The 21,693-nt window shown below is 40.4% G+C and overlaps 3 protein-coding genes across 5 annotated transcripts in view; 1 reads left to right on the plus strand and 2 right to left on the minus strand.

Moving 5' to 3' along the window:
• The window catches only part of kcnb1 (potassium voltage-gated channel, Shab-related subfamily, member 1), a 30,934-nt gene extending 28,821 nt beyond the window's left edge, over positions 1-2,113 (minus strand). Inside the window, exon 1 of the mRNA XM_030729539.1 lies at positions 1,523-2,113. Coding sequence (XP_030585399.1) covers positions 1,523-2,098 — 576 coding nt within the window. The 5' untranslated portion in view covers positions 2,099-2,113. The remainder of the gene's footprint in view (positions 1-1,522) is intronic.
• A 2,551-nt stretch (positions 2,114-4,664) lies between these two features.
• LOC115780636 (prostacyclin synthase-like) lies at positions 4,665-10,917 on the minus strand. Its single transcript, XM_030729932.1, has 10 exons — positions 10,789-10,917; positions 10,352-10,475; positions 9,938-10,107; positions 9,702-9,848; positions 9,454-9,563; positions 9,163-9,344; positions 6,247-6,412; positions 5,754-5,935; positions 5,314-5,465; positions 4,665-4,896 (listed from the first exon to the last, which is right to left on the minus strand). Exons 1-10 carry the CDS (start codon positions 10,857-10,859, stop codon positions 4,746-4,748), a joined length of 1,455 nt encoding a protein of 484 aa, XP_030585792.1. The 5' UTR covers positions 10,860-10,917; the 3' UTR covers positions 4,665-4,745.
• Positions 10,918-16,829: 5,912 nt separating this feature from the next.
• LOC115780932 (SLIT-ROBO Rho GTPase-activating protein 3-like) overlaps positions 16,830-21,693 on the plus strand; it is a 39,542-nt gene continuing 34,678 nt past the window's right edge. For all 3 annotated transcript variants that reach the window (XM_030730383.1, XM_030730384.1, XM_030730385.1), the window contains exon 1: positions 16,830-17,265. In XM_030730383.1, the coding sequence (XP_030586243.1) occupies positions 17,199-17,265 (67 nt within the window). In that variant the 5' untranslated portion in view covers positions 16,830-17,198. The remainder of the gene's footprint in view (positions 17,266-21,693) is intronic.

Raw genomic sequence — 21,693 nt, forward strand, 5'->3', positions numbered from 1 at the left:
TTAAATACTTTTAACATGAATAATAGATATAGATAGATACTGAGAGCCAGAGATTCGCTGGAACCGCTTTGCAAAAGCAATTTGCTGTGTCATAATTCAAAGTGAATAGCTGTACCCATCTTTGTTAAACACTTCAAAACAGTTTGTCGCTGATATTTTGATAAATTGCAGGTATCGGGGTGTGATAATGGAGACGAGAACTTATGGTCCACTCCGAGTGGTCATCTCCTTTTTGTAGGCTACCGCACTTTCTTAGCTCTAACCCAATGAGCATTGATTTTACATCTCTTTGATTCCTGTGAAGAAGACATTTCACTGACAGACTCACTGCACTCATCTCACTCTGTTTGTGGATTAGAGCTGACAGTTCGAACAAATCCTCACTGCAAAGCATCAGCCGGCACAAATTGCTAATAGTTTCATTTCCATTTCCCATACAATAATAGCTGCAAGACAAACAAGGCACGCTGCTCCCCTTAAAACTGAGCTGGAAAGAAACAGCCTCCTCTTTGATCCTTCCAATCCAACCGAGAACAGTGTGATCAAAGGTTGCTCATGTTTAACGCTGCTGTGGTCTCCCAGGTTGCAGTTGCAGGTGTGGTTCTGTGAAAGGCCTGCTGAGGGCCAAACATGCATTGAGTGAGGGTTAGGGTTATGACTGAAAGAATTCAATATCATTTCCATGTGCACAGAGCTAAAATTCAATATCTCAGACCTTGTGTGAGTAGCTCAAAATGATTTTGAGATGGTCACAAGCAAATGAATGCTTTAGTTACTGCAAACCAAAGAAATAATTTTTTTTTAAATTTTTGTTTAATTTAATGTTGAGAGCAACAGAGGCTGAGTTATATTTAAAGGAAAAAAGAAGGTAATAATATGGAAATATTATTACCAGTTGGACCATTTGTTTGTGTGTTTGTTTTTGGGTTTGATGATAGTGATGATGCTAATTATATAGCAATGAATGGACCTTTGTAACAGCAGCATTACAGAACACACGGCAAATGAGCTCTATGTCATGTTTTAAAGATGGTTTATAGTAATAAATAAGACAGATATTTTCACTGTTACCAAACTAATTTCTTAAGACATGTTTTTTTTTTCTGTTCCCAGGTCTTGAATCACAATAACAGCAGACAACAGCACACACACATCCCACGCTGACACATCGCATCCACGGACTTTTTCTGTGAATTCCAACATTTACCTTTTGTTCCAACTTTGGAACAATCAGAATGTAATGATTCACCCATTTTGTGTTGTAAACTGTTTCTTCTCTATGTAATGGCAGTAATCTATGTTCACCTGGCTGTGCTGATATTCAGTAAACCAGCACTTCCTCTTATTTGATTTTTCTTGAAGATTAAACAAACTGAAATTTTGCAGGCACTTCAGTGATAAGGGGTCCAAGTGAAGATAATTCATCCTATCGGGCTCATCAACACCAGTGTAATCATCTACTAGCATGCAATCCATCCAACAGCTGTTTGATCAGCTCACAACCAAAAACCCATGGCATTACCTTTGCTGCAACAGACGAGCTGGGCTTTTCCAGGAGGTCCCAAAGTTTCTTTCTTTTTTCGGCACAGCAAGTGTTGTCAAATTCTTCTCCCTCTCTGTCTTTTAAGTTGTCAGCCTCCCTTTTGAGTTCCTCATTCATTTGCTCCTTTTTCTGGTGATATCTAGCCTGGCAGCATGACTCCAGGTAGATCTCATCAATGCCCCAGTAGTCCAGTTCTTGACTAAATGAAAGGGCACACATTTCCTCCATCATGTGCAGCTTACCTGTGCGGTAAAAGTTCAGGATTGATGTGAATGCCCCTGGATGCCGGTCGAAAAAGTACTCATTCTCCTCAAGATTGTAATCGTCGCACACTTCCATCAGAGATTCATGGGAGTTACAGTCTCTTAACTTTCCCAAACGAGTTCGTGGTAGCCTGTCTAACGTTCGCCACAAGACTTCATGTGGGAGTCCTCCAACGTTTAGCCTGACTCTCCGGAAACATGACTTGCTGCGAATGATGTCCACTGGTTCAGGCGGCAGCGATGATGTTGACCGGGAGCCGGCTTTATTTAACTCTGCCAAGGATTTCTCCATGATAACTTTAGGTAGAGTAAGTGTGAACATCCAAGGCTATGGACTACACTTGATCATCTCTTCATTCATTATGGTATCTAAAGGAATTGTAAAACAAAAACAAACCATTAGTGTTCTAGGTCTTGATGCAAATCTCAGAGGCCCTTTAACCTCAGCTGATTTGGTCACCTTGATGCTCTGGCAGACATGACCCCAGTAGGTAAATCTAGGGTAAATCTGACTATTGAAATAATGATAAAGATGAAGTAAAAACATTTTATTTGCATGAATTTTCACTAATTTTTTCTGTCTTGTGTACTTCAGCTTGAACTATCATTAGTTGAACTTCTCTTTCCAAAATAAAGGAAACCAGGTTTTTTCTAAGGATATTTCACAATCAATTACTACTGTTCTTGTTGTCTTCAGCATTATTCCGTTTTTTTGTGTTCTTTCCTGAAACCACAAGAATCCTTCTCTTGGTGAACAGATGGGGTTATTAAGATGACTCACTCACATATAAACAAGGCAAAAAACAGAAGCCTGTCTTATTATTGTACTGCAATCATGCAAACCCGATACTGCAAAAAGCTTCAATAAATGCTCCCCTGTCACTTCCAAAACTACCTTTGAAACTTCCAACAACAAGAAGAGGAAAATCCCTGCCTCCATAGGCTACAGACCAGATAACTTAAGGATAAAATGAAATAACTTAAAACAGCATTTACAATATAATCTTCTTTTAAATAGAATAAACCAATTCTGAGGGGAGCTCTCTTCTGTGGTAACAGATATAAAACGTTTATCTTTATGACAAAAACGATTTCTGCTGTGATGGCTTGGATGGCTGCACACACACTGGAGGGAAAATAGAGGCCATCGTGTCTAAGTTTTTATTATTATTATTAAAGTAGTTTGCCATCCCCACCATAGTGGTCGTTCTGTGCTCGTTTGACGCCCATGCAGTGCTGTGGGTGGGTGAGACGCAGGACACCACACAGTGATGAATGTGGTACAAAGTGAGCGCTGTCCAGTCCAATGGTGCTGAAACACCAGGAAGCAAATGTTCACTCCCTGAATCACGGCGAGCTCCCCTGGGAAGACAGCCTATCTGACAAGAAAATATAGTCTACGTTACATCTTCTTCTGACGAAAAGACTACAAATTTTACTTATTTTACCACCGTACACGTGGCACAAGCTGCTCATGATACATATTTATTGAGCCTATGTGTGTATGATGAGGGCATGGAAAACTCCACAACACGTCGGGCCTGCAGATGTGATCACTAATCGTTGTCACACAAAGTTTGTAATTCCTCACAAACACAAACAGGCCTGAGGGCTAGTTTCAAAGTGCGCATGCAAAATTTTATTTATATATATATATATATATATATATATATATATATATATATATATATATACCTTCACCCTGCTCCTGTTTTATCTAAGTCAAGGCTTCGACAAAACAGAATAAACAAACCACAAAACAAACATCAGCCCCACCTTTGTACACACTGCCAATGTGCGTAGCTAGATTGAGAATGGGTCTAAGCATCTAAAAGTGCAATGTAGTGAATGCAAATCTTCCATCTTTTCTCGTGTTTTTCAAAGGCTGTCTGCTCCATATTGGTGCAGCTTGAACGCACAGTGTTCCCACATGCCACTGACAAGCTATTACCATTGATAGGTTTCATATTATACAAAGTCAAGAAATGGAAATGAGCTCAAAAATACCTTCGTGAGTTGTCATCCAGCACTGAATCAAACCAGCACGTACCGCCTTGTGAACAATAAATCCGCTACCAGAAACACCAAATGAAGCAGTGGCATTTAAAAAAAAACTGAGGCGCCGTTATTGGTTTACTATTGCCAGGGTCTAAACCAATCCATTTCCCCCTCCTCTGCCTCCGACATGGCAGAGATATCTTCGGCACGATCTACTGTCTACCCGCCGGTTTCCTGCTCCGCATTTCGCTGCCCTGATTCACCCTGAAGATCAACAAGTACGCCGACAAGCCCGTTCGGACAGACTACCTGTGTTCCCAGTCAGCTGTGTGAGGAGGCGCCGCATCTCCGTGAAGGTGGATCCATGGCAGCTCAGCGCTCTCTTCCACATCTGTTTAACTCTTTCAGCACCGCCTTGTGACTCTGTCATCAAAAAGACACAGCTATGTGTACGTCAGAATGTCTCCAGAAAAAGACGCGTAAATATTAAAGTGCACAAAAGCCTACCATCTGAAAAGGCAACCGCAACTCCCACCGGACTCGAGAGACTGTTGTAGCTCTATTCATTACATTATTACACCATGCATCGTTGCATGGAGTGTAGCGGATGTGATCACTTTTAGGTGGAACAAGTTTTCACTAGTCTGCTTTACATAGTTATGTTGTACAGTCCACCACAACCTGGAGGGTTTTTTTTTTTTTTTTGCATCTCCTGCATCTGCATTTCCTTTAGAAACAATAAATTCTGAACACAGAGATAAAATGTGTGTCATCAAAAAATGAGACAAGTCAGTTGGATTTACTTTTTCCTTTATTTTTTTTCTTTTTACAAAAATTTAAACATTAAATAGGTTTTAAGGTGGAATGATAAAATATAACAGAATAAATAATGTTACAGTACATCAATCAGCAGTAGTCATGGTAAGCAAACAGATCACATTTCATGCTGTTCTCTTCTGTCTGTATCGGACTTGCAGGTCTCCTTCTGGCTGTAGCATCCCAAAGCCATAACGACTGGGATTAACTGGGGGTAGTTTAGCCTTGGGGTCGTACAACTCCAGATCAAGGTGGGTCAAGGCCAAGAACAAAAATCTAGAGAAAGAAGGGGTAAAAACTGTTTACAACAGCAGCAACAAATCACCCACTAATTATCATATCTTTTCAGACATATTAGTATGGGCAAGGCTGGTTTCAAATTTGTATATGACATCTGACAAAAATAGGCTCTCACAACTGACTGTTCTCTAATACCATTCACCTCTGTCACACAGTTCAGTACATAGAATAAGCAATGGCTACATAACAGCTTGTTACTTTATGACTGAGAACATGAAAGCAGGACTGAAATGATAAAAGGAGGAATACTAAGTGAAGATAGATTTTGCTGGCCTGATTGGGTAATCAGGATGAAATTGCAGGAAACTCTTTGATGATGAAAGTTATCATTTTAAAACTTAAGATACTTAATGGAAAGATCTGACAAACCAGCTGATGATTTTTAACACTCACTGTTTAAGGGTTGTAACAGCAAAGGCTTTCCCGATGCAGCTGTTGTTCCCTGCGCCCCAAGGCATGGTGTAATACTTCAGCCTTTTTCCATTCTTGTAGAATGTATCCTTCACTCTCATATCTTCATTTAGAAAGCGGTCATACTTGAAACTCTGTCAAGAATAAAACATGTAGGCTTAGTTAGTTGTATGCTGATGTAGTCTGATTATAAAATAATGTATCACCTCTAACCTATGAAGACAAATAATAAGAATGAACCAGCTGATCTCAGAGGAAGTATTATGCCTGTGTTTTAAATCACAATGCTTAATTATGCAACCACAAGGCCACCTTATTTGCTATAATATAGTTAAAAATACCATTATACAGTGGCACGTTTGTGCTGCTAATGCACAGATCATACTTCACACTAATGCACTTCAGGTCTACACACTAAGTACCTGTGGTTCTTGGTGTATCTTCGGGTCCATCTGAGGGCTGAGGAAGGGGAACATACACACTATGTCCCCTTGTCTGAGGTGGTACTTCTGTCCATTGACCATGTGCAAGATCTTATGCTGCACCACTTCTCTTCTGATCATTACTGCAGCAGTGAGCCGTAGGGTCTCACTCAAAACGCTATCTGCAGAATTGAAAGGACAGCAGAGTGGATGATGTCAGAGGGGTGTCAGTGTGAGTTAAGTCAGCGGAGCCCTCAGGCATAATTTGGAGAGGAACAAATATTTGCACAGATACGATTATATTAAAAAGGCAATCAACATTTAATTGGTTCAAAGTTCAAACTGCCATTGCTGCTGTCAATGTTTCACTATGCTGCAGTTATTTCTAACAGCTCAGAATGCGCCTTTGTTTCCATCCCATCGGAGTAATTAAACCCCAAGGCAGACGGGCTCAAGTGAATAAGAGAAAAGGCTGGTAGCAGCTGTTATGTACCAAATACAGGTGTGCTGTGTGCCTCCAGCGGGTTGATCTGGGGATGCTGAAAGGAAGTATCCCATAGAGTGGAAAGGCCTCTGATCTCTGACTTAACAGCCTCCATGGCCTCTGGGTGAGTGAGCAGGAAGCCAAGGAGCCAAAAGGCAGTAGGTCCAGCATTACACTGAAACAAACAGTACACACACAAACCTTTACATAAGTTTCAAGTCTGAAAAATACTGTTGCCGCCAAAGCTACCCCTCAGCCTCCTGGCAGTAGAGTCTTTAAGGTGGCACAAATCCCCTGCAAGCACAAGTATTAGAACACATAATTACCAGGTCTCAGTAGATCTTAAAAGGGTGCATATGAGCCTCACCGACTTTATTTACCATAGCAGTTCAAAAGCAAATGGCTAAGTAAGAACCAGGAATAAGAAATGCTAAAAATCATAAGAAATATAAACCCGTGAGAATAATGTCAATTTTGGTGATTTGCATTATTATGGTAAAACCTAACTCTTCTCAGTTAATGAATAACAATAACTCAATGATGACCTTGACCTTAAGGTCAGAGGTCGCTGAGATTTGAACTCATTTAAGATTTTTAGTAGCTGCATCTATGGTATGAATTTGAAAATCCCAGGTGACTTTGTTTTCAAGTTATCGCAAAGTTGAATGTTGGCCACCTGCCCAGCGGGTGACGACTATACCCCATGTACACTGTGTATATATGGACCTGTTATGTACCTAAAATAAAGATACTTTTGATGATGATGATTATTTACTTTTAAAAACTTTCCAATAATATTTCCTCTAATTTCTCTGTACTGCTGCTCTGTGAATATAACTGATAAGAGGAGAAGCCAGTAAGTCAGTCCATACTTTGTAGATACCTCTGTCAACCATTGTGGGAGACACCCGAGCCTGTCAGACAGTAATTGCTGTGGGTTAGGGGAACTGTTCTTACTTCTGCTCATCTCAGGTCACCTCTCCACTGACAGGCAGGGCAAATGAGCAAAAGTGACTAGAAGTACATATATCATACTGTCTTCCTGCCCTCTTAGGTTTTCAGATCAACTTATATAATCCCTCAGATTATAGTATCAGTCTATCCCAACAGCTGCAGAGTCTTAGAGGAAATTTTTTTTTTTTGGCATTTTGGGAATTATAATTAAAGAGACAGAACAAAGAAACTGTTTCCATTTGCATACAAAGCAAATTTTGCAGTTCAGTTTTTGCATGGATGAAACAAATTAAACTACTGATTAATTAGTAAGCAGTAGAGGTGCTAGTATGCCCAGCTAAGATAGGGGAAAAGGCAGACAACGAATATGCAAAAACAACACAGCTTTGGACAATAATGGATTTCCCAAACAAAATGCATGTAGGCAAATGCCACACAGAAAGGCCCCTAATGCTTGATCACATTAGGATATGGGGAGTTTCGTGGCAGGGTCAACACCTTTCGGTCTTTGTCATGTTCCTTAAGCCATCCATGCCCAGTTTTTCACTGCTGTATGCACTGTCCTGGTAGAACAGTGTATTGATGGCTGGGAGTGTTGAGGGGACTGGGGGGGTGTGCTTGTTCTGCATCAGTGTCTGTGTCTGCAGAACGTGGTAAAGACAGGATCCAAAGTTTCCCCTCAGAACATTTCAACGTGATGAGATGACGGATGTTATTCACTTCACCTGTCAATGGTTTTAATGTTGTGGCTGATCAGTATATGTTTCAGTCAATAACACTGATCGCTTGCAAATGGAAAAAGAACAGCAACCTCCAGCTTGTGCAAGACTCATGGCGATGTAGGCGGCTTCAGTGAAATCCTAGCATTACACTTTACACTGAAAAAAAACCCCATCAATCTGCCTATAACACATGTATAAGCATCACTCTGGCATCTCTCACATTTAATCCTTCTATTCTCTGCAGTGGTGCTCCAGTTTCCATTCCAGACCGAGACTGTGTGCTCCAATATCTCAGCAGACATGATAATGCAGAAACATACGTGAGAACTGGTGGGCTTTCCCAAATGTGCACAGCAGCTGTAAGAGGCCACAGTGTGGGGCCTGGATAGGTTTCTCCTTGTTAGAATTCTATACATTGGTGTTAAAAGGTGAACAAACATTTTTTCAGGGAGAATAACAGGTTGACAGTGAGATAAAACTATTACAGTAAAATGTTGCATAGATGAACAGCAGAAACAAAAGACCAAAAACAGCTCTCTATCTCCCCCACCTGGCAGCAGAGAGCAATGACCTCCTTGGACTGCCACTGGGACCTGTCTGAACTGGTGAAAACCCTTAAATCCCCTAGTCACACCTGTGTCAATACTGCTAAGAAGGGAAACATTTTATACTGAAGCCCACTGAAATAAAATGAATAATATTTCAGAAAAGGGTCATAGGAGAGATTAGAGTTACTGGTTAACCTGAAGTAACGTTTTGTACAATAAGAATTAAAGTATCAAGGAGAGTTTTCTGAGATGCATTGAGACTTTACATCCATGAATACCGGTTAAGCAACATTTTCAGAGGAACTGGGCTGTAGCCAACACACAAAATAAATGAGTGACAGCACAAATGACTGGTATGAGTGCCTGAAACTGTCAAAAAAAGAGGAAGCAACTTCAGCTGACTAACACAGTCCTCATTCTCAGTGTTTGCACATGTAATTCCACAGGTTCAAGGAATAAAGAGTGACGTGGAAACTGATTCATGGCAAAACTCCAGTCCAAATTGCATGTTGAGACAGGTAGTTCCGAGTGACTGAACGAATCTGGCATCTATCATTTCTGCTATGTTGACAGGCTGAACACCACAAAATGGAATTCAAGCCATGGGTGCGGAGCCATTTTCATGCATTGATACCATTCTTCTGTGGATGTTTATGGTTTGTGTGTGGCAAGACAAGACAGACAATTAAAGCAGCCCCCACCTGTGTGGTCCACAGCTGTAACAGCAGAGCTTTTTTCTGCATATCTGCATCTATTCCCTCCTGCTGTAGGATGTCACAGTATCTTTGCTGCCAGGTTCTTGACTCTGACCCCCCTCTCAGCTGGTGTGGGGACAGCAGCTCCCACAGTCGCTCCCGGGAGCAGCTCGCTATTTTGCTTTCCTCTGTAATCACCCAATCATAAATGCGTATTACAGTGCTGCACAGATATAACTTTAGATTGTGTATCGTCTGAAAATCATTTTCACTTTTGTTAACATTTGTGCAGCTTACCTCTACTGAGTGAGCCACGAGCCAGTTTGGTAAGAAGATTGTCAAACTTGCGGAACTCTTTGTAGACAGCCTCAGCATTGTCTTTCTCAAACAGTGTAAGGTATCCAGCCCTGAGAGCAACGATAACAAAAGTTAAAAAAAAAAAAAAAAGCATTTGGCACAGTTAGCAGCATAAGAATGCCATCATAGCTATCCTTTCTTAAAAATTAGATACAGTATTTTTGCTAGGTTAAAATATTATGTCTTACTTGAAAAGAAGGCTGTAACAGAGGTCGAAGAGTCCATCTTGTTTCCACTCTGAAGGAGTGCTGCCATTGTGGCAATGCAGGAGCAGGTTCTGAAGGTGAGTCTTCATGCAGCTGCTCAGACTGGAGAGACTGTGACCTTGAAAATGCCTAAGAAATGCAAATTAAAGATAAGATTTGCAACACCGATTTCAAACATATTTTGTTCATTATAAATTCTATAAAGATGCACTTATTACTGTGCCATCCTCTCTGACGTAGGCTCAATGCTTCCCAGCTGCAGACTGAAGACCTTTTGTGTGACCAGGTTTCTGATGTTGATGTAATCGAAGGAATCTCTGTCATTCAGCACATTATCAAATGAGTTTGGGTCCAACAGCACAGTCACACGGAGACCAGCAACACGTACCTATGAGGATAAATTGTCAGTTTGCTCAGCTCTAGAGTTCACCTATCCCAAAAATGCTCAGGAAAACATCATTCAACAGTCAAAAAAAAAAAAAAAAAGTAGTGTAGTGGCCTCTGCAGTACCTATTTAGGATTATCTGGGACTAATAAACTTACTTAAGCACATGAGAAATTTTTTTTGAATGTGATATTTTATTGCCGTCTTATTTCTTGAAGAGAAACAAATGTTATTTTTCAGAACTTACTGTGAAGATATCTCCGTGTTTTTCTTTCATCCTTGCCAAAAACTTTGCAGCATCTTTTTTAAACTCCATGGCATGTCCCAACCATGGAATCCAACCGTTGTCCAGAGGAGGCTCATTTTTCCGTCTGTCAGTCAGGTACAAGGAAGTACATTCATATTCCAACAGTTTGCTCGTTTGTTTCCCTTTATTTCACATGAATCTCACGCAACAGGTTTGGAGTTGACATGAAGTCATGCCAAAAGAGGTACTCAGTGTTGTTTAGATTTGATTAGGATTAAATGCGTGAAACTTCAGGAAATAACATCAGTAAAGCTACAATATTTGCAAAATGTGCATTTATAGTATTTTACAACGCTTCAGACTCTTACAACATATTAAACAAGCCTTGCTACTATTTTAAAATCTGCAAAATCAAAATGTTAAAATATCCATCTTACCTACTGCAATTCGAAAAACGGAGAACTAGTATAAGCAGTCCGGTAATGACTGAAAATATTGTCCACCACATGTTTCTGTGCAGTCTGAAACTCGAGCTGCTCCGTGGACAGTCTATAGCCGCTGGCGACTCGCTTGTATCTTTAAGCCTTGGCTGTAAATAAGCGCTTGTTTGGGGGGTGGAAAGGCGTGGCCAGTGACAAACTGTGTTGAGCAAGAACCTGCCCCACAATGAAAGGTGTCAGACGCCACAAAAACCACGTAACACCGACTCACACAGACAAAAATGAACATGACAATTAACTATGTTTACAGTTTGTAACTAGGCTCCTTACAGAGACTACAGTGTCGCCTTCAAAGAAAAGTCCGTACATTTCATAGCCTGCGTAGATTCTCAGTCATCCAGGTCATGTGGTATCTGGAGCTTGAAAAAGGCGACTGGACTTCTTTTAAGTTTCCCGGAAGACGTTTCACCTCTCATCCCAAAGGCTTCTTCAGTTCTCAAAGAACTGGAGATGAGCGGCAAAACGTCTCCAAGAAACTACAAAAGACTGTATTTCATAGCCGTGACAAATCATAGGCAACGAAACATGTTTCTAAAGAAGCACATACTTTAAAGAGGATGTCACAAAGTTCTCAAGGTTGTAAATGACATCTTCCTTTGGCAATGAAAAACCTCTATTTTTATCCACTCGTGATGACTTATGGACAGTCACAGGAACGAGTATTATTGATGACGTGTTTGTGTACCGAAACTACCTGATTTGTAATTAGATGTCGCAGGTCAAGTTTTCTTCGGTTATACTACCGATGGTGTTGCTAACATTTTACTACTAAATGAAATATTACAAAAAAATTTTTTAAGGATATGGGCAAGAAACAAAACTGTAACCATAAAGCATGTAGAACGTAATTAGTCGTTGAAATAACGCCACTGGTAGGTGGTGGGTGGCTGCTGGCTGTCTAAACTTCATACCAGCAGAGGGTGTCATACACTTCCCTCTCATCAGATGATGAGTGGATGCTGAAGTGATACTGGAGTGAAATGAGGAGCGTTACGTGTGCTCTTCTAAAACAAAGCAGGAAAACAACATGAAATTTGCATGAAACTCTGCAATAAGTTGAGTGCCATTTGAACAAAGTTGGGGAACACATAGTTTCACTACATATTGATTTCAATTTTGTGTTCCAGTCATGCTTACATTGTCTTAATTGTTAAAAATCTCCCAAGCGAAGGGAAGCAACCACCATAGTCCCGGCCAACAGGGCAGACTCTCAGGTATAATGCTGCTATTATCTTAATGACCCTAAACAGCATGTTTCATAAAGGTGGGTGTGATGCCATGGAAATGACTTTAAACAACCTGCATCTGGTATGTACAAATTCCAAATTACTACACATATTTGTTGCAGCTTTTTCAATGCATGTAGATTCATATGTCTGGAATTGTGAACCATGCATATCATTTGTTGTTACTGTCATGCTGACAGGATACAAAAGCTGTACAAAAGATAGATAGATAGATAGATAGATAGATAGATAGATAGATAGATAGATAGATAGATAGATAGATAGATAGATAGATAGATAGATAGATAGATAGATAGATAGATAGATAGATAGATAGATAGATAGATAGATAGATAGATAGATAGATAGATAGATAGATAGATAGATAGATAGATAGATAGAAGTGGCACTAATCATGGCCGCACAGGAACAAGCTCTAAGCACAAGATCAACAGAGGCTACCACACAAGACCCCAGGTGCAGGCTGTGCAAAGATGCCCCTGAGACATGTAACAGGAGGGTGCAAGATGCTAGCAGGCAAGGCATACATGGAACACCATAACCAAGTGGCTGGCATAGTATACAGGAACATCTGTGCCGAGTATGACCTGGAGGTCCTGAGGTCAAAATGGGATATGATCCCACAAGTGACTGTGTATATATATATATATATACTGTATATATGTATATGTATGTGTGTGTGTGTGTGTGTATGTGTATGTGTGTGTGTGTGTGCGTGTACAAGATGCTCTGCAAAAATAAAGAATTATTCATAAAGATGTGTATTGTTTACAGTGGATAATTTTACCCTGGCATACAGTGCTTAACAAATTTATTAGACCATCAGTCTAATAAAACAAGAAAGTATGACTATTTTATAAATCTGTCAGAAACATGTTTAAAACTAAAATGACTGAATTCACTGAACTGAATTTATTTTATACCCAAACACTGGTGGCCTAATGCAGTCCCATAGTAATTGCGTAAATGAGTTATATAAAACTTTAGCCTTCATTAAACATTAATCATATAATCATATAATGATTCAAGCAAGGCATCTTTATTAGCCTCCTGTAGAAACCTGATATTTTGTTGGTGGAGCACCGGATGATTATTTTGCCTGTAACGGCCTATAAATGGATGGCATTAAAGTTTCCATAGCCGAGTTAGACACCCCCCCAAACTTTTATCAGCCACACTGTTCAGGCCAAGAATTGGTGAGTAACATTTGCTCAGGAAATTAGAAGTTGGGATTGCTGAGATTGCATGGTTAGGACTGAAAGCTTCCCCTGCACATTTCTCTCTGGCTCTCCACTGAGAGCTCACTGACAGTTGCCCACAGATTTCCTGAGAATTTAGTGCAAAGGTGGATGGGGATCTCTTGTCACATATCAAAATGCAGTCTTTTCACAGGCTCAATTATCCCTGTCCTACACATCCCTTTACATTCCCCTGAGACGAAAACGTATTTTACAAGAATTAAAGATCAAAGACGTAGCACACATTTGCACTTGAGATGATACAGGAAGTCATTTGACAGGAGGTGTCAGCAAACCATACTGATGTGAAATGCACTTTGCAGAGGGGAAATGCAGAGCAGTTTGACACACTGAGCAATTCTTTCTCTGGGGGAAATGCTCCATCAGTGTTAATGCTGTAGTGCACAATATATTTAGTTATACCAGAAGGCTTTTCTTATGGCCCAACTTAAACCAATAAGAAACAAAGTATGAATTATGTGAGATTGCTTTGTTGACACTTCAAGACAAATAATCTAAACAAGCTCAACAAATGGAGATTCCATTTTGATGTATTTGGACAAATAAACTCACTCTGGATTCCGATCTGATTGAGATAACAATGATATATTTTAACACAACCATAAGGAATATTAGGATCATCATTTATTATCCAAAAATATCAAAAGGTGTAAAATTCTCCTGTGGAAAAAGTAAGTATCCTCTTGGTCTCAGAAACCCCAGTATTACCCCCATGGGAGACAATAACTTCTTGTACTATTCTGTATAATTTTGCAGACTCTGACATCAGTTTCTGAAATGTTACAGTGCTTTTCAATGTAAAATTCTTTCACATGCAAAATGTCTCGGGGTTTTCTTGCATTGGCCACTCGTTTCCAATTCCTCCCACAACATTTCAAATGTGGCTCTGACTAGTGCCACTGGTCATGCCACTTTTTGAGCAATTCCTTGGTGAATTCATCAGTGTCTCATTGAAAGGTCCACTTCATCTTTTGGACAGATGGCCTCACATTATCTTTAAGCACTCTTTGTTATGATTCAGCCAGATGAATCAAGGACCGCAAACTGCTCAATCCTTGAGGCAGCGGAGCAAACCCAGACCGTTACATATTCACCGCCATACTTCACAAGTTAACTGAGGTTCCTCTCCTGAAAATCTGCCTTTGGTTGTTGCCCAAACATGTCTGCTGTTACTGTAGCCAAACAACATTAGCTTTGATTTGTCTGTCCTGAGCATATTATTCCAACAGACATGGTCTTTACAGATATGTTTATTGGCAAACTGTAGTTGTTGTCTGGTGATATTTTTAGCCAGCAAAGCCTTTTTCCAAGCACACCTCCCATGCAGGTCAAATTTCTGCAGTCTCTTTCTGATTGTAGCCAAAATCACTCTGACACCAACAGTTGTAAGAGTCACCCGCTGATCCTGTGATGAATTTTGCTGTTACTGGAGGCTTCTTTTTGCATCAAACAGTCAGCTCCCAGGCTGAATTTGCTGGGGCAGAAATGTTCATCACTTTTAGAGGTTTTATTCTTACTATACAGCACGGTCTATTTAAAATCATTTGGGCACTTTTTTTAAAGTCCCTTGCTAGAACTATCTCCTACCACTTTTTTTCTCTAGACTCTTAGGTGCCACCATGATTCTACACACTTCAGTAGCAAAAAGAACACCAGCCCTTCTATGTCAAAGGTTTCAGTAAGACCGGTTCTGCCTGTCACTCGTTAAGGACGCTCTAATCATTGGATTCTATGGATTTAAAGGTGTGATAAATACTGCACATACTTTTTCATGTGACAGACATGTTTTTAATTTATTTAAATGATGGAACTGAAAACAAAAGGAAAATTTGGTGTCTTTTTTTTGAGTGACATCATCTGTAGGCACCATCTGAAAGAAGATCAAATGTTTGCTCTTCCAAATACTTTATGTCAAAAAACACCCACACTTGTACTTACATAACTGTGAATGTCATGGCTGCGCACTAATGAGAAAAATATTGCAGTGACCTCACCATGGCTCACACTACATAACAGAAACCCACGAGCTGTGCGAAAGAGTTAGATACCTAATACTGAGACGTCCTAGACAGGCGAAGGTTACTGTGTCACATGACTGGAACGTCAGTATTATGGCGAATGCTTTGGCAACATTAAATTTTTTAACTCTATCACTTCTGAGTTCCCCAAACTGATGTGAATGAAATGGTATCAAAGATCCTTTTAATCTCACACACACATTTCACTGCTGCTGCTCCATAACAGTACTGTTTTTCCTTTTCTTTCCTTTTTTTTTATTTTACTGAGACTGGGCGATCATAATGCTATGAACCTGGAATTCCTTTGGGGGGAGTCACAGGAAATCAGAATAAATTAATTAGAAAATTGGCATAGAAAACATTGGGTATGATTTTCATGTACATCATATACATTATATTATTGGATCATAATTATTGATCCGATGATGTGTATATATCTCCTTAGTGTTGCAGTTGTTAATGGGTTTAATTGCTTATATATAGCTCAGTAGCATGAGCTAAGGTGATCGCCTATAAGCAAAAACTTGGCAACAGTGGGAAGGAAAAACTCCTCTTTTACAGGAAGAAACCACCAGCAGAACCAGGCTAAGGGAAGGGCAGCCATCTGCCATGACTGGGTGTGAGGAGAAAAAGAAGAGAGCAGAAGAGGACAGGACAAAAGGTAGACTATGGGAGAGCTAGCCAGAGTTTAATCATTACGAAAGCTGTTTTAAACCTCTAAATGCAAGTATGGTGTATAAACACATGGAGAGTCAAAAGAGTTGAGTGCATCAAGCCCCCAGCAGCCTGGGTTTATTATAGCATGACTAAGGGATGGGTCAGGGTCACCTGATCCAGCCCTAACTATAAGAAGAAACTAACGCATTAAAATGAACGGTATTGTGTACCGTTGCAATAAGTGCATCCAAAACTATAGTGTATAAGTAGGAAGTAGTATAACACAGAAGTACTTATATAAAGTACAAGTACATTAAACCTGTACTTCAGTAAAGTACCTGAGTAAGTGTACTCAGTTACATTCCTGGTCCTATCCAAGTATTTTGTATATAACATGCATTTTCATTAATGGTTAGCCTATTAATATTTAGAATGGCAATACTTTATTCACCTCCAATGCTATCAGAAAATTGTTTTAAGCATAATTGCATATAATGAATCCATCCTAATGTGTTCTGCAATCAGACTCACTGTTCACGCTGCGGATGTACTCGAAACAGATCAGATAAATTCCGATTATCTACAAACAATATTCCGTCAGCCGTGGACTGCATAACATCTCTGTTATTGGCAAAGGTTTTTCATTTCAGTTCACACACAGGAATCTTAAATCACCCATGAAAAGAAAACTGGAGAGGAGAAGGGAGGGAGCTGGAGGAGGAGCCTCACATTGACTTTCACATCCATTCAGCCTTTTCTGCTGCAGCATTGAACTTGCAGAGAGAGGGAGAAGGGGGGGGAGGCAGACTGGACGCGTTGTGCAGAAGGAGCACTGTGCTGTTATCACTGGGGCTGCTAGCGTTCCTTGTCGAGGTTTTATGAAATGTAAATCAAACGGGAATTGCTTTCCGATTCACCGAAGAGTGCTGCTGAAGAGGAGTGGCTGGGGACGGAGATAATTATGCACTTTTAGGTCGACGTCGCCCCGAACGCAGCGCAGCAACCTCACAGAACCTCAAGCGCGTTTAATCGAAGTTGTGTCAAGCGGGCGATGATTCACATCTGATTGTTGCTGAACTGTATGGAGAGGACTGCACAAGGGCTAACGCTGCATCGTGGCTACTGAGATTCCTGCCTTTGGACCGCACAATCTGTTCTCCTCAAAAATGACATCTCAGGCGAAAGTCAAGAAGGACAAAGAGATTATTGCCGAATATGAGACCCAAGTGAAAGGTTGGTGACGGCCAGGCCCGATCGTACTGTTATTGTCCGTGTGAAGGCACAATTGCGTAACTTTACCAAAAGCTTTATATGGCTTTCAGTGTGCAGTGTTGTGGGCTGGGACAGATTGTGTAGTTGTATGGGAGTCATTTGTTTTAACCAGAAAACGTCTCAAATTCGTGGCACTCAAGCTTTAACTCCAGCTGTCCATCTGGGATGAGGTTATTACTTATTATTACCATGGGTTAACCGGTTTTTCTCTTTAACGAAGACGATCGCCCTCCAATCTCAGGGTTGTGACATTCTTAGTCCAGCATGTGTGGCTGTGCTAGCTATCAGAGCGTCACAATTTGTTTAAAAGTGCTTCTGGTATTTTTGTGAGATTTTTTCTTATAGCTCTACCAATCAGGGAAGGCACCAATTCACCTGGGCTATCTCCTCCAGCAGGTATTCATTTAAACATGCAAGTATTTCTTGCACAAAGCCAACATTAAATGATATGGTGTTGGTCTTTGTCATTAAAGGGTGGTATAATTTTTGAGTATTTTCTTGCGACTCTGTAACGATAAGGAGTGATTGCTCAAGAAGGTCACACAGCCAACAGTTCAGAAAGTCCATAAATAATGTATGCTGTCTGTATGAATTATGAACCATGAAAGGATTTCACTGTCTGCCACTAAATATGTGACTGGCTAAACCACCCAGAGAGAGGGGAGAGTCAGGAGCACTGATGCAGGATTGGAGCAGACAGTGCAGGTTGTAAATGGGTGGGCTGCCTTCCCCCCAACCTTTTAGAGACAACTTCAGACAGTGCTAGGTCTTAATGCTTGGTGCATCACCTGTCAGGGAACTATTTTTATGCAAGGCCATCACAAAGACAAGGTAATTTCCTTGTACAATAGGTTGCTATTTTCAAACTAGGTAGAACTGGAAAGGTCAGTCAGCTAATTGACTAGTCTATTGAAAAAAATAAAAATAAAATTGGGCCGGGATACTGATGCTTGGCAATAAATATGTGCATAAGTAGTAAGAGATTTCAGTTCGACACCCAACAGTACTGCAGCACCAAAAAAATAAAAAAATATTGCTTGACTATTTTGGTTATATGTGGTGCAGTGCTAAGCGCTCAATGCAAGAAAGTTCTGGGTTTGAATCCAATTCGGGGCCTTGGTGTGTGTATGGGTTCTCTCCAGGTATTCTGGCTTTCTCCCTCAGTCATGCATGGAGTTAGGTTAATTTGTGATATTAAATTGACCATAGGTGTGAATGTGAGCACAAATGGTTGTCTATATCTCCGTGTTAGCCTGCAACAGATTGACTGGCAACCTTTCCAGGGTGTACCCTGTCGCTCACCCTATGAAGCTGGGATAGGCTCCAGCCCTCCCCTGACACTGAATTGGATAAGTGAAAGAAAATGGCTGGATGGGTGGATATTTTGGTTCACTTTGATGAGACTTAGATTAGAAGATCAGTAGTATTTTGAAATCTGTACAATACATTAGAGACAGCAGACAATCATGTCATCTTATGTAGCATATAACTGAAAGGAGCAGATTGCTAACCCTGTTAGCAATCAGGTTCCCCATAGTTCCCAGATGCAGCTGTTTTTACACATCAGTATGTTTTTACACACCTTTCTAGTAGAAAAGTGCTATATTAGTACCAGTCCATTTACCATTTACATCCATCCATTCATCCATCCATTTTCTATATGGTGCTTTTCTACTCTGAGGGCTTATTACTAGTCTCATTCACCCAATCACAAGCACTTATTTTTATATTTAAGTGCCTTGTGTAACTTTCGCGCACACACTCAAACTCCAATGGATGTATCAGGGGCAGCTCGGGGTTCAGTATCTTGCAGGTCAGTACTTTGACATGCAGACTGGAGAAGCAAGGAGCAAACCACTGACCTCCAGATTGGTAGATGACCCACTCTTAAATCCTGAGCCACAGTCAGCCCACAATGTATCCTGTTTGTTTTTTGATAAAAGAAACAGGATATGTCGTTTTACTGGGTGAGCATGGAACTAGAGTCTTTCAACCTTAACCAGGCCCCCCTTTTTGCCAACCTTAAAGCTAAACTAAGCCTGATGCTGATATTTTTCATTATGTCATTGTTTTTTTTTTTTTAAATGTTAAACTGCTCTTGCTATTTGTATCTGAAAATTTTACATAAATTACACATTTTTATAATGAATATTTCTTTATGTGGTACACAAGGAGAGTTAAATAAGAAAAACAAAGTGAACAAAATTATCTGCATTGGCTATCAGTCAAGTTCTTATCTTAAACACAGGCATCATCCTAAAATTTCACACATAATGCTTCCTTGTTATACACACAAATCCTTCATTAGACCTCATTGCTGTTGTACATGTGCTGAATGGAAATGTCAAGAGCTTATTGGCGTGTGTCTGGAACGAAGAGTATGATAAGCGTTTTGAGTCAGAGGTGTGGTTGAGTTTCACCTTGTCACTTTGCTTGTTTGTTTTTTGACTCCTTTGCTCTTATTAACACGCACTTCCACTGGTCTACACATCAGCTCTGCAGCTGTTAGAGAGCCATCATCTCGATTTCAGGAAAAGCTTTTAAGCTGACATCTTAAGCTCATTTGCAAACTGAGCTTAGATCGGTTTGGAGCTGTGGGAGCTTTATTCTGACACTGAAACTGGCCTCCAATAATGCTGAATTGCTGATTGCACAGCAGTTCAACACACGAGCCTAATGCACTTTGTGGCATTTTTCAACATGCCGCATTTCGGCAGACAGTGGGCTCTCAGTTACGATTTGCGTGGCAGCGCGTGTTTTGAATTCACAGCTTTAGTTTCATTGTTGACACTCGGCGAGAGAACATGCTGCTTTGTATTATAAAAATGATCATTGTTATTAAATATTTCTGTTGTTAGTGACAAAAAAATTAGATACTCCTGGGTTGCAGGTTTCTTTACTTAATCGAATATTGTTGTTCTAGAGTGTGTAGTTGAGCACCTGGAAGTGTCCCTAGGTTTCTTTCTAATCTGATGCCAAAACACAATTAAATGAGGGGATGCCCCCGTCATGCATTGTTCTGTACCTCTAGCTGTAAGGGCCATTATCTTTAATGCAATTTGAGCAGCTTGGAGTCTTATGCTCTAATCGCTCTAACAGTCTATAACACAAAATCTTTGCAAGATGTGCTGTTGCTAAGGAAATGTGTGCTACTATAGGAGAAATAGTAGGAAAGAATTGGATAAGAACAGAAATAGAAACCCTTGTGATATACAGTACCACTCAAAAGTTTGGATATATATTGCTGACAGTGCCACTGTAACACAAGTGTTGCAATAGGCTTTCCTACTGACATCATATTCACTGCAGATATGCATTCCATGACATCCCCCTCTGTGGGTATTCATCATACTGAAAGAATGTATAGAATGATGCGGTTTCAAAATGTCAGGACTGCATCACAACACTGAAACGATATCTTTGTTACCTGGGTGTTGGCAGCATGTATGAGATGCTGTTTGCTGCTGTGCTGACATTTACACAGTTTAACATGAAAATTGCTTGGAATTTTGGATTTTCCTTCCCTGTGGCTGCACAAGCTGTGATTTTTTCCTTGTTAAAAATATATTCATGGCACAAGAGAAGAAGTGACGATCGACTGTAGATGGTACCATAGCTATTACTGCATTCCGAAGACAAGTGTTCATAGAGCACAACCTTGATTTGTGCCAAATTATGTCAATGTGCCACTCTGGGTTAAGCTTTGTGTGACTAGCCATGCATGACTAACTAACCCCAGAGATTCCTACTGGCCATAGCAGTAGCTGTGCTAGGCTAGCTTGAATGGGATATTGTGGCGGCAGTGACTGTGTGATTTTTGTTCCTCCATGCTGCAGCGATGCAGGAGCCTAAAGGGGAAATTATAGTTCAGTGGTGGTAGTGCTTTGGCAGTATGTGGGCGGCATTTGATGGCCCGTCTTCCTGCAGAGAGTTTCTGTTGTCAGGTGGGGGCAGTGTCAGAAATATGTGGTACAACAAGAGGAGGCCACAGACTGGTAACCTGCTGTGGAGAAAATAGAGCTGAAGTAAAAACAAGTGTTAAAAACAACAAAGTGTCCACTGGAGCCATTGTCTGAACTGTTCATAATTTATTTTTTCCGAGTTTCGCTATTACTGGTGAACTCCCATGCAGTCCTCCAAAATCCAAATGGCACATTGCTCCATAGACTAATGATGTGCGCATTGATACTGAAGTATCGATACTTCCGATACCAGACCTTTATGCTTTAAAATCGATTCTCAAATCCAAGTATCAATACTTTAAATACTTCAGTCATTTGAGAGAATGTATCTTAACAAGAACATGCTAGAAAGTAACTAAATTATTGAGATATTGCCTAAATGAGACGGGTTTGATGGGAGCTACTTTTTCTTCCGCCTGGTAAGTGT

The sequence above is a fragment of the Archocentrus centrarchus genome, chromosome 5, assembly GCF_007364275.1.
Source record: "Archocentrus centrarchus isolate MPI-CPG fArcCen1 chromosome 5, fArcCen1, whole genome shotgun sequence".
In the NCBI taxonomy this organism is placed as follows: domain Eukaryota; kingdom Metazoa; phylum Chordata; class Actinopteri; order Cichliformes; family Cichlidae; genus Archocentrus; species Archocentrus centrarchus.

Excerpts from the sequence above, each read along its gene's own strand:
- LOC115780636 (XM_030729932.1), bottom strand. The coding sequence starts at position 10,859 with ATGTGGTGGACAATATTTTCAGTCATTACCGGACTGCTTATACTAGTT. Across the intron at positions 9,849-9,937 it reads ACGTCAGAGAGGATGGCACA|GCATTTTCAAGGTCACAGTC; the intron begins GTAATAAGTGCA and ends TGCATTTCTTAG. Across the intron at positions 5,936-6,246 it reads ACACAGCACACCTGTATTTG|ATAGCGTTTTGAGTGAGACC; the intron begins GTACATAACAGC and ends TCAATTCTGCAG.